This window comes from Xenia sp. Carnegie-2017, unplaced genomic scaffold (assembly GCF_021976095.1).
Source record: "Xenia sp. Carnegie-2017 unplaced genomic scaffold, XeniaSp_v1 HiC_scaffold_1, whole genome shotgun sequence".
In the NCBI taxonomy this organism is placed as follows: domain Eukaryota; kingdom Metazoa; phylum Cnidaria; class Anthozoa; order Malacalcyonacea; family Xeniidae; genus Xenia; species Xenia sp. Carnegie-2017.
In genome coordinates, this window is record NW_025813402.1 from 2,456,668 (window position 1) to 2,470,033 (window position 13,366).

General features: G+C 32.5%; 2 protein-coding genes across 2 annotated transcripts; both read right to left on the reverse strand.

Annotated features, from left to right (window-relative positions):
* Window positions 1–2,457: 2,457 nt before the first annotated feature.
* On the reverse strand, window positions 2,458–7,379 carry LOC124436136 (creatine kinase B-type-like). The gene is made up of 6 exons (XM_046986063.1): window positions 6,920–7,379; window positions 3,724–3,908; window positions 3,215–3,442; window positions 3,058–3,112; window positions 2,752–2,928; window positions 2,458–2,637 (listed from the first exon to the last, which is right to left on the reverse strand). The coding sequence occupies exons 1-5, from the start codon at window positions 7,362–7,364 to the stop codon at window positions 2,753–2,755; spliced, it is 1,089 nt and encodes a 362-aa protein (XP_046842019.1). The 5' UTR covers window positions 7,365–7,379; the 3' UTR covers window positions 2,458–2,637; window position 2,752.
* Window positions 7,380–7,945: 566 nt separating this feature from the next.
* On the reverse strand, window positions 7,946–13,207 carry LOC124436125 (ER membrane protein complex subunit 1-like). The gene is made up of 7 exons (XM_046986053.1): window positions 11,813–13,207; window positions 11,536–11,742; window positions 10,721–10,975; window positions 10,146–10,370; window positions 9,437–9,598; window positions 8,824–9,270; window positions 7,946–8,722 (listed from the first exon to the last, which is right to left on the reverse strand). Exons 1-7 carry the CDS (start codon window positions 13,200–13,202, stop codon window positions 8,487–8,489), a joined length of 2,922 nt encoding a protein of 973 aa, XP_046842009.1. The 5' UTR covers window positions 13,203–13,207; the 3' UTR covers window positions 7,946–8,486.
* Window positions 13,208–13,366: the final 159 nt, after the last annotated feature.

Below are 13,366 nucleotides of genomic sequence, written 5' to 3' on the forward strand. Positions count from 1 at the left end.
AGTTCACGATTTTTCATGCAAAAGACTATAGATTATGATTTTCATGCAAAGACTATAGTTCACGATTTTCATGCAAAAGACTATAATTCACGATTTTTCATTCAAAAGACTATATATCACGAATTTTCATGCAAAGCACTATAGATCACGAATTTTCATTCAAAAGACTATAGTTCACGATTTTTCATTCAAAAGACTATAGTTCACGAATTTTCATGCAAAAGACTATAGATCACGAATTTCATGCAAAGACTATAGTCTTTGCATTTTCACATGTTGAAGCCAAAGACTATAGTCTTTGTATTTTCACACATTTGAAGCCAAGACTACAGTCTTTGCATTTTCACACATTTTCATGCCAAAGACTATAGTCTTTCCATTTTCACACATTTTCATGCCAAAGACTATAGTCTTTAGATTTTTACACGTTTCATGCCAAAGACTATAGTCTTCCATTTTCACACATTTTTAATCCAAAGTCTATAGTCTTTGTATTTTCACACATTTTGATGTCAAAGACTATAGTCTTCCATTTTCACACATTTTGAAGCCAAAGACTATTGTTTTCCATTTTCACACATTTTGATGCCAAAGACTATAGTCTTTGCATTTTCACACATTTTGAAGCCAAAGACTATAGTCTTTGTATTTTCACACATTTTCATGCCAAAGACTATATTTCATGCAATTTCACACATTTTCATGCCAAAGACTATATTTCATGCACTTTCACACATTTTCATGCCAAAGACTATATTTCATGCACTTTCACACATTTTCATGCCAAAGACTATAGTTCATGCACTTTCACACATTTTCATGCCAAAGACTATAGTTCATGCACTTTCACACATTTTCATGCAAAGACTATAGTTCATGCAATTTCACACATTTTCATGCCAAAGACTATAGTTCATGCACTTTCACACATTTTCATGCCAAAGACTATAGTTCATGCACTTTCACACATTTTCATGCCAAAGACTATAGTTCATGCATTTCACACATTTTCATGCCAAAGACTATAGTTCATGCAATTTCACACATTTTCATGGCAAAGACTAAAGTTCATGCATTTTCATGCATTTACATGGAATTTGTAAATTTGCTCTTGGTGCATGGATAGATATTTGATAGACAGTCTTACACAGCTGAATGTTATTACTACATCAACAGGAATTAGGCTATATAGATCACAAAAAATACTACACATGAATAATGTTAGTATTTCCATTAGTTTTACAATGAAATTACTATAACTCGGCAAAAGCTTGTTTTCATAAAATATTTATTATAAAATTTTCGTTCGCACAACATATTTGATAGCGAGCTGCCAGGCACCAAAGATGTTTCTGTTGATAGCATAATTGCCCAGGCAATCGAAGAATTCTCTCACTGAAAATTATATTTTGTCAACGTTGAAAACTCATTCCATTACAGTGCAATCACAACTTTAGCCGAACACTAACACACCACACCACAACTAACTCCAACGAAATCCACAAAAAAGCAAATTAGTGAGTAAACCACGAATGTTGTACGAGCTAGCTACGACATAGAACCGATAATTAATCGTTCGACATCGGAAATTCGAAATATACATGTGATGTATTGATTTAAGGCGAGTGACGGTAATGGTACTTGGGTAAGGGAGTAAAATTTCATAATATTCTCTAGAACGTTTTCAACTTAAATACACATTGTTATGGCGTTATCTACAAATGCCATCAAAGAGGCAAACGAACAGATCTCTCTCATGCACACGAAGATGCAAGGAATGCAGAAAGAAATCGATAAATTACATCAATTGTTATCATCGAAGAAAGAGGAAGAAGTAAAGTTCGACATGCAGCAAATTGTAAATAAGAAAGACGTCGAAATAGAAGAATTGAAGACACAGTTAGCCGAGTCAAATGATAAAATAACTAGGCTAGAGCAAGAAATTGTTGATTTTGAAGTAAAAATGGAAAAACTTCAAAGCAAAAGTAAAATTTTAGACGAAGTGGTAGGTTTTCATGGCCAACTTGAGCGATTGTTGTCGTATTTTAAAATTGTAAAAGAAATGAATGTTAATCAAAATGATATTAATGATAACATACGTGAGACAGAAATAACTGATAGCTATCTTAGCGATGATGAGCAAGTTATGAAGACAGATGTAATTTTAAACCAAATAAACGGTGATTCAAACACAGGAACTGTACATCTTGAAAATGTTTGAAACAAATTAATAATTAATAATAAAGCATTGAAGTGTTTCATTTATATTTGAAGGTTGTAAAAGCTGATACAAATTTTAGTTGCAACAGTGTTATTTTTCTAATGATTTATAAATACTAGCTATAGTCAAGAAAATATACAAAACTTTTCTTTCATAATAAATTTTGATGACTACCAACAAAACTAAACAAAAATGTGCACATTGTGTGGTATTTGAAAGTTATGATTAGTGCATGATAAACTTGAACAATTTAATGAATAAAAAATATATTTCACGAATTGCTGTTATATCAATACATTGATGATTTTATTTCCAGTTTATTTGTTGTAGTAAAATTACGTTATTTCCGCTTGACAGTTCACAAGATAAAAGATTAAATACTTAGTTTGCATCGAGTTCTTCAACATTGACAGTATCTAAAAATGAACACCAAATCAATTGCACCTGTAACTTAATTCAACGAATGATACAAACATATTTATTTCAACTTGACGTGTATAATGAAAGTATTGGAGTAATGGGCGAACTACCTTAAGAAGACGGGACTAAATCATCAAATCTCTGATTTTTCTCAAGTCTCTTTTCAATTTTAATCAAACGGTTGACTCCGTCAACAACCAGTTGAACAAGTTCAACTTCAGAGACACCAAGACGATCGGAGTTTGAGATATCAAATATCGAACCAACTGCCGCTGTGTCAACTCCACCTTTCAAAAACATTCAAAATTATATTTGCTGATAGCAAGCTGAGACAAACTTATTACTATAAATAAAAACATGATTTTTTAAAAAAGGTCTTTTGTTGGGTGTCGCCTTAGTTTGATCAATTTCTAAACCTGTTCCACGTTTCTGCAACTTCAATTTTCCAAGGATTTCATCAAATCGTTTATTCTTAAAAATATATTGTATAAATTAATGTTTACATCGATATAAAAAATGGTGGCAATGTTAGTAAGATTACAGTACAGTCAGTACTCTCGTTTTCTATTTTACCTTTGCCAGATAAGGCAATTTAACATGAACTCCTGCTCTAAGACCAGTACCAAGGTTACTGGGACAAGTCAATATGTAGCCCAAATGTTGATTCCACATATATTGATATCCTTCTTTTTTTATTAATCTTTCCACTTCATTAAGGCCTTCACAGAATCTTTGAAACACTTTCTTCATGTTTCCTCCTTTCTCCATCGAGATTATGCGAGTGTGGTCTTCCTCGTTAATCTTTTAAAGAAAAAGTGACTAAGTACTTAGTACCTCATATTTTGTTAAAAATTTTTCGTTCTGCGTTCTAAATAATATGGTTTGCAAAACAAACAGTTGTTTTGATGGACTCTATTTTTAGATACTGATGTGACAATGCTCACTGAAAGTTATAAAACCATTTAATAGCTGCACTTAAACCTTGCGGGATTTTGCAAGACACGACAGTATACAGCTAAAAGGATGCAACATCTTGTGGGATGCAGCAGAAACAGGTCGATGTAGTAAGTTTTTTAACTTACCCAGACAAGAAAATTTTTATTCGTGTTGTGAAAGATGCCTCGGGCATCTGGCCAGTCTCGCGCCATTCCTGCGCATGTCAATAACGGCGAAACGGGTTTATCAAACAAGAAATGATCTTCAATCAACTGGTTTTGGTCAGCTTCAGACATGCCATTCAGTGGATAATAACGTCCAGCAAGTTCACCTGTGAAAGTAGTAAAAGAATTTCAATAAAGAAACATAGTTGTTAATTTGTATGTATGAAACATACAAATAACTATTTAGTCTTCCGCATGCTAACAAACTTGAACATTTATTAAAGTTCTACAAACAGTATTTTCTACGTTAAAATACTTCTAGCTAATACAGGAAATCACATTGAAAATGTAGGTTTGAAAAATATTCAAATACAGTATGTTTCAAACCACGAAAAGTCTTGATCCTTCTCATTTCTACCATAAATTACAAATACATTAATTATTTGTGGCTTTTTAATGTATTTTTTGTGCAGAGCTTCTTACTGCAGATCTTTACGGCTTTCAAGGCCTTTTCGTTGTACCTTTCAATCCTTCTAAGGCACCATTCACAATTCTCTCGACTTCCCGTCGTTCACCTCGAGAACAATGAGGAGGCAAAGCAAATCCACGAATGGAACGCCCAGTGCGTACGCGCGAAGACAAAACATATCTATCGTCAAGGATTCCTCCTTGCAATTTGGAGTAACTTAGGTCTGTTTTATGCATATCTGATTTCTTGAAGCCATTGTGTCTTTCCTCAATGATGGGATCAAATAAATCAGCAAACACCTCATAACTTTCTTCATCTCCAGCAACAATACCAACAGTTGAAATGAAAGGATGACCAGGATTATCTACTCCAGTTTGGATTGCTTCATCCAATGAGAATCCAGATTTCGTGAGCTTATTGCGCAGTTTCTCGTAAACTTTTGGCGAGAGATGCTTTGCCATTAAGTTGTTATGTTTTTTGAGATCAGGATAATCATTCAGTTTCATAAATACGGAAGATGTACTGCCCCCAGTGAATCTACAACATGCATATATTGCTGTACCAGCCGCAACAATACCTCCAGCAGCCCATAAAACTTTACGTTGATTGAGGAGATTCATAATCTCGTCTTTTAAAGACAACAGCTTTGTTTGACTCTTGCTCGCACAAAATCTTCTTTAATTGATGCTAATTACTTAAGAAGTCCTCTATTACAAGCAATCTAATTAAATGTTAATTAAACGAGCTAAATTGTTACGTCAAAACTCTCTCGTAAAGTAATTAAACGGAATTTGAAAAAAATGCGAGAAGTGCTTTTATATCACTTTAAAAAGAATTTTTGAATGATCCTGTCATAGCTGGATTTTCAGATTGCTAGGTTGAAGCAAATATGAATATTTTCTATATCGCAATGCATACAAAGGTTTTGCTTATCGTGTAAAAGAATAGAATGGCCTTATATCACTGTCGAAAAATTGTTGAAAAACCAACAACCTTAAACTAAACTTGATCTAAATGATTTAAACTAGGTGGCGTTGATGGTTTGTGCAAAGAAAATATGTTTATACAGCTGTGAAAAAGAATCCATTACGCAGGAAAAATAAACTCTGTTGCTTGAGTATTTTGAAGCGCTAAATTGAATTGTAAAATATCCAAAGATAGTTATATTTAAAGATACATTTTCTCCGTCCATCTGACTCAATTCAATAGCTTTCCGAAAAAACTTAAAAACAAAATGAAAAATGAAAAACAACCAAGAACCAAAATTAGAGAAATAATTGACAAGTAGATACATAATACAGGAAAGAGTATTCTTTTCAATGTTGTATTGTCTACAACTATTTTAACCTCGTTGAAAATACTGCATTAAAATTTGCATCATGAAATTAAATTTAAACTTTAAAGAACTTAGTAGTAGATAATCGTTCATTTTCCAAACTCCTTGTCTGTCCAACCAAAATACAGTTCTAAATCATTGACAATGTTTGATCGATGATTTTGATCGTTGATTGTAAATATGTTAAATTTGTCTCATCGCCACCTTTCCATGCAGAAACTGCCATTGTCTTTGATCGTACCTTGTACGATTCAAAAATCAGTTTCTATGCACTGTTCATAATTCCTGTCTTTATGTTTCTGAACATTTTCAAAATCAAATTGTTCTTTTTTCGTGTTTAATAGAAGCTTTCTTTAAAAAACTTTATCTTCAAAACAATTGAGGTCAAGTAAGACTTTCTCGAATTTTTCAAATTCCTTTAAAAATGATAACAAGCAATCATTTGCGATGCTTTCGTTTCTTTGTCATATTGTTTCTTTGCTGCTCTTCCATCTGTACTCCACGTTATTCGTTTCAGAAGTGATCGAATTTCATATTATAAGACAACAATTTCAACATTGACAAGATATGCTTGTCTGTGATGTGACACCTCTGATATATAGACTGACTGTTATATATCTATGTTGTTGAACATGTTATCACTATTTGTAATAGATATCATGCAACGACGTTACAAAACTTTGTATTGCAATGTTGACCGATTGGATACTCAAAACCTCTTTAAATTTCTTTTTAAATGTGCTGTTCTTGCTGAGTTGGAAATGTATTTTGAGATCTTCAAGTCTCTTATTTTTATATTTCTTACGGAAAGCAAACTAAAATATTTTAACTGTAATGTATTGTTCTGTTTCGTATAGCTCATTGCATTTCCACTAGTCGATATAATATTTTTTAGTAACGTACTTCCTTACAAAACTATGAGAATAATATACATATATGTATGTATAAGTAAACGAACAAAAACTATTTATAATGAACAGTTAAAAAGGAAATTAAAAACGGACGAAACAGAAAATTAATTAATTCTCTGAGTATGCGCTGGTAGAATTATACAAATGATTGCAATTTGCAAAGCAGTAAACGTCTAGATAACTTTATTATTACATACATCCATTTGCTATTGTTGACTTTTTAACCTCTTCTTTTCATTCAACAATTTAAAATTATTGAATAGAAGAAAAATTTTATTAATCAACCCAAATTTAGGTAAAAAAGAACATAAAAATATTAGTCAGAAAAATCTTACGAACCTTGCTGACATCAATCTGTAAACAGATATGTTGTTCACAAACAGTTTTTAAAAAGTTTTTTACATTTTGACAACCGAAATTGTATTCTTTGTGAATGACTGATTAACAGCATAAGTAATGTACCTTTCAATCCTTGTAATGCACCATTGACGATCTTCTCGACTTCCCGTCGTTCACCTCGAGAACAATGAGGAGGCAAAGCAAATCCACGAATAGAACGCCCAGTGCGCACGCGCGAAGACAAAACATACTTATCGTCAAGGATTCCTCCTTGCAATTTAGAGTAACTTAGGTCTGTTTTATGCATATCCGATTTCCTGAAGCCATTGTGTCTTTCCTCAATGATGGGATCAAATAAATCAGCAAACACCTCATAACTTTCTTCATCTCCAGCAACAATACCAACAGTTGAAATGAAAGGATGACCAGGATTATCTACTCCAGTTTGGATTGCTTTATCCAATGAGAATCCAGATTTCGTATTGATATCGCGAAGTTTGCCGTACATCCGAGGTGTAAGGTGTTTTGCCATGAGATTATTATGGATAGCAAGATCTGGATAGTCCATGGACGGGGAAAGTTTATAAAATTTTGCTGCTTCTAAGTTTTGTCCATGAAAAAATCCAGTAACAACAGCACCTGCAGCTAAAGCTCCACCAGCTGCAACGAGCAGTTTACGTTGTGCAAATAATGAAGCCATTTAAAGTTTTAAACAACTTGAAATCAAAACAACTTCCACAAAAACGCGCAAATTAGAACTACTTGCAATTCTAATTAAAGTCTCTATTAAGCAATTATTAAAAAGTTGATTGTTATGACATCATGCGTTGACAGCAGTTTATCAAAGGACTGGAACCTAGGCCTGCTATTCATTCCTAGCAAGAAATAAACGTATTGAATCATATCTTCATTGGACTTGTTTTGAAAAAGCAAAATATTCGCATGCTTTTCAAATAACGGATTTATTTTACACTAGAACTGACATCAAAATGTAAAATTACATTTTCTTTCATGTCGATTTTATTGACTGAAATAATAAAAATATCAACCATTGCAGCTACAACAGAGAGACATATTAACCATTGCAGCTACTACAGAGAGACATATTAACCATTGTTTTTGCAACTACAGAGAGACAGTTTAAACAAATTGTTTTGATGGAGATTTTAATCGTTCACAAATTCGTTTTTTCCGAGTTTTACCATCTTGAAATTAGTCTTTAGTTTTAAAACAACCAAGAAACCTTAAAGTGTTCAAGTGTTTTTGAAATAGACATTTTGCACAAAAGAAAATTGTACCAATCTTTACGGGAACAAAGCCTATATTGCACAGTATTTAAAATAAAGAAATCATCTACGATAATTATACTATAGTATGTTCTCTAGAGATGATTATAAAATATGGTCTGAAATTTCCAAGCTGCCATAACGAAAATTTATTCGTTTTTTCAATAGCCGGAAAAAGAATTTAATAAAAACAGTACTGCCATTATTTCATTCACAAAGCGAAAACATACCAAAAGATATTTTAATACGGCCTTGTATACGTGAATCCCTAAATATTTCAATTCAAACATATTATTTTCCACACTCTCCTCTTCTGACTGCGTATTTTATGTACCTGACCATTTTCGTAGTTCATGTGTATGGCTTCATCTTGTTTCCTTTCCCTTGTTTTTAGATTACAAAGTTTAACGCCACAGTTGTCTTAAAATCTTCGCAGAAGCAAGTCGTGAAGACACAAATGTAGCAAATGCCAAAATGACTAGTGTTACAGTTATAAATAAATAATCAAAATCTTCCTTTAACACGTCAAATAAACGTGATGGAGTAACACGAGTAAAATAAAGATCAAGCCCATAAACAAATACCAAACAAGTTGATTCTAGTCCTGCAGGAGATGTATAAATACCTTGAATATTGCTCACTAAAATAAAAAAAAAACAATGAAATAATGAGAATTGAAAAGAAAAGAAGTTTAATATTTTTTTAAATTAAAAATAATCAATAAATTCTGTGCAATCTTACCAGTTTGATTGTAGTTGATGAAAGATGTTTCAATAATTGGCAGCTCCGGAATGTAAGGTAAGAGTCCTTCTTCTCTCAGCTTCATTGAATCAGTAAAATTTCGTCGAGGATCCAATAAAGATTTAGGCAAGCTATAAACATAGCCAAGACTTACACCAATAAGTAAGGTCTTTTTCGTAATACCAGCATTTGTTATGGAAGTAGCCATGGTTTCAACATTCAATGGGAAAATATAGGACTGTTGTAGTACCATGGGGGATATAGGAGGATCAAACGACGAAAATGCTGTACTATTTCGTTCATGATATCCTTCATATAACTCAATCACAGCTAACTCATGACGTCGAGATTTTGTGTTTAGATATTTATATATGATCCAATTTTCGGAATGAATAACGTGCACAGGTCCTTGAGCGTTTCTATGACGACCATGATGAACTATGCTTCCTAGAAACATAGAAATCTCAAGATTGAAGGTTTACTATTGAAAATCAATACCATAGACAAGGAATATAGCGTTTGCAGTATCAAGAAATTCGTATTAGGATACGCAATAAACGAAAAACTTTTACACATTATTAATTAAAAAAAAGCCATCAAAGTATATGATTACCTGTAACAGAATCTATGAGCAGAACATGTATGAATGGTTTTGTTTCTTGAGGTGATTTCGTGATAACTGCCATAAGATTTGGATTCAAATATTTATAAAGAACTTGACGATCACCTAAGACACGACCAGGTGAATGAACATGTTCATTTGTTCTCTTGAACACTAGAAATGAAGGAGGAATGAGAATAAAGTTTTCTATTTCTTTGCTCACTATAATTTATTTTGAAAATAATGACATTAAGCAAAGTATATGATCCTTTTTCACTGTTCACACTACAGCACATTTTTAGTATAAAACAGAGGTGTCTATACGAAAATAAAATAAAAACATACATCAAAATGCCCTAAATGTTCATTTATGTTCACGTATGTTCACATATGTTCATGTATGTTCACATATGTTCATGTATGTTCACGTATGTTCACATATGTTCATGTATGTTCATGTATGTTCACGTATGTTCACATATGTTCATGTATGTTCATGTATGTTCACGTATGTTCACATATGTTCATGTATGTTCACGTGTTTGATGACGTATGTTTATGTATGTTCACGCATGTTCACGTATGTATTTTCACGTATGTTCACGTATGTATTTTCACGTATGTTCACGTATGTATGTTCACGCATGTTCAAGTATGTATTTTCACGTATGTTCACGTATGTATTTTCACGTATGTTCACGTATGTTTATGATAAACTTACCAACTTGATCAATAACATGTTCAGACGACAACAACTTTATTCTCCAAACTTCTTCCAGCTTAAGATTATTAATATTCACGACATATCCTGTCAATTGAACGTCAGCAGCGACATGAAGAAATATTGATTTCATCGTATTTTGGATGACAGATTTCGTGTTTGGTGGAAATAGATGAACATTAAGGTGTGTGTCAGCAATTAATAGAATCTTGGAAAATTTTTCATCTATGAAATGAAGATTGAACTATTGACAATGTTACGAACTTATTTTCAATATTTATATTTTATGTACATATTTGCAGCAACTAATAAAGTTTTTATTTAAAAAAAACCTTAAATAAAATAATACTCGTTATAGCGGATAGCCTGGCCCGCTTGGAAGCCATTTATTGCAAATTTTTATTACTCTTCAGCTTCTTCTACGAAATTAAAGTCATTGCGATAAGATGCAGACAGATTGGGTCAGGCTATGATTGATTGTGATCATCATACAAAGCTTTATTGGAGCGCAATTACGTAAAATCAATTGTTTCTAAATTTAGAACACATTTTTAAGAACTATTGACAATTCTTACCATGATAAGGTAGAAGCATAGTTTGCAGAATATGATATGGTAAATTCAATCCTGTTGGCATGTTGGGATCAATTGGTTTACCAGTTGAGGGATTAAATATAAACAAACGAGAGCCATGATTGGCTCGTCCCAGTACAATACATTGAGCAGAGAGAGGAAAATGAGCCACACTTCTTTGAACATACAACAATGATTTTGCAGAATGTTGAAATGGTAGCATATCAGGAATGAATCTTCGCCAAATTATTGAACCATCTAATTTAATATAAGTTGCACGATGTCAAAAATATAACTTGTTAACTTACTGTACATTTTCTAAGAACTCTATAGAAATACAGGAAAATTTTTTCTTAAGTTGCATGAATAATTTAAATGATAAGAATATAAACAATACATAATTAAAATCAAAATACTATAAAGGAAAGAATCTATAGAGGAAATAGGAAACATATTTACTTCTTTTTATTGAGAAACAGAAACACTTGTGAAGGTTTGGGGGGAGCTCAAAATTACTTGGAAACACTTGCACTTTTGTGCTTGTGCTTGCAATTGAATTTTTGATTTTCCCCAAACTTTCCCGCATGATTCTATAACTTTATGGAAACAGAGAAACTATTTTCTATGCCAAAGTATCATTTCATGAACTTCATTCATACTAAATATGGGGCTTTGCTCAACTAGATAAAAAGATTCTAAAAACATAAACATTTCATTTAACATAAAGATCACACTATACAGTAAAAATCTGCAAATATAACAAAACTTCGTAACATACAAATAATGATCAAAACCAAATAAGTATCATACATACAAACCTATCGTATCAAGACCAAACAACTTTCCTGAGGCTGTTACCACAATAATAATTTTTCTCAAATCAAATTGATCCCTAGTTAAATCTTCTCCTTTTCCATTTTTTACATTGTCACCATCATCATTATCAATGTTTAAACTGGCAAGAAACGCCTGAAGTTGTTGAAATTGTGCTTTAATCCGTTGAGAAAACATTGAGAAGACTTTACCTAAAAAAGAGATATACAATAAGAAAGAGACGATAGATTTATTTCAAATGCAAAATATCTCATGTATTACCATCATGATGATGACCAAACTCCTTTTGTAAGGCCTCAAAGTTTGCTTGTTGTGGTGAAACCGGCAGTTCAACCATCTCAGCAGCAGTAATTGTTGCCAAGGACTCTTCTCTTATCCATAAAGTCCGACCATTGTGTTGCAACATTACGACTGCATGATCTTCAAAGACAACTAACAGTTTATAACCAATGCTATTATCTTTGCGTGAAAAGAAATGTGAATAAAATTTTATTGGCTTCCCATGAAAATTTTCATTTGAAAATGTCTGTTGTATTGTGTCTAGTTCATCCATAGAACTAAGGTTGAAACACTTTACTTCTAATATTTTACTTTCATTAAATGATAAAGACAACAATAAATAATCATCACCAAATGATGAAGCATGAAACAACATTTCTTGATGATACTCCTTTAATTGTGTTATTGAATTATCTTTTTCCAACCTCAGCAACATTGAATGTTTTTCATTGATTCGTAGAACAAACTCTTGACAAAAGTGTTTTACTGATGATGAATGTAAAACAACCATTGATATTTCAGTTATAGTTTCATCATCAAATGTAGATGACATAATCTGTTGGCTTTTTACATTTTTTTCACTCCCTCCCAAAGTTAAAGTATAAATAATCCTCTCTTTGAGCTCTGCACATACCAAGGCCAGACCAACAAATACACAAGATGTTTTTTGGCTAAATAGCCAAGGAGCCACAAATGTCACCTGGTCCTTTTGTTTTCCTGAATCCATATAATATTTTTTAACAACAATCTCACTGTTACCATTACCAAGTATTTCAAGCGAAAAAATATCATGGTTATGGGCGACTAAACCAAGTATTTTGCTTGATAATTCATTTGACCAAATTTCCTTTCCTGTTCCGAGAGAAAATGCTTTAATCCAATTTCCTACCATGACATAAATATTTTTAGGATATTTCTCAGAGAAAACTAAATCGACTGATTTCAAACCACTCGCCAAATTATTGCTATCATGATAAAGACTGTTATTTAAAACATTTTCCCAAATAATATTTCCACTAGGATCCCAGAAACGCAGATACTTTCCTCCTCCTGACAAACTCACCAGTTTGTCAGAAAAATGCACAATTTTATCGACAGTATTCCTACTTTTTTCAAGGACACGCCTCCAAATTAAATTACCGGTTCTTGAGTTAATAGCAGCTAAAACATTCTGTTCTGATGAGACGATTATTCTCTTATTTACAGCAGATCCATCAAAATGAACATAATTTAACTTGCCTACATAGCTTTTTCTCCAATCAAACAATCCTATTTGATCTTCATACAAGCAGTAAGCTATAGAAAACATAAGAATCGTTATGAAAAGATAAAATAACAAAAATCGCATAAATCTGAAGTCAACGATCGCCATCTTGGATCAATTTAACACGTGGTGTGTGAAATGGAAATGACTATGTTCCATTGTAGGGAACTGACATGTTTGGGATCTGAGGGGGATACTAGAGAGGAATTAAATATACTAACATAATAGACGCCAAGAGAATTTATGGGGCAAGGGTGAAGATTTTCGTTGAC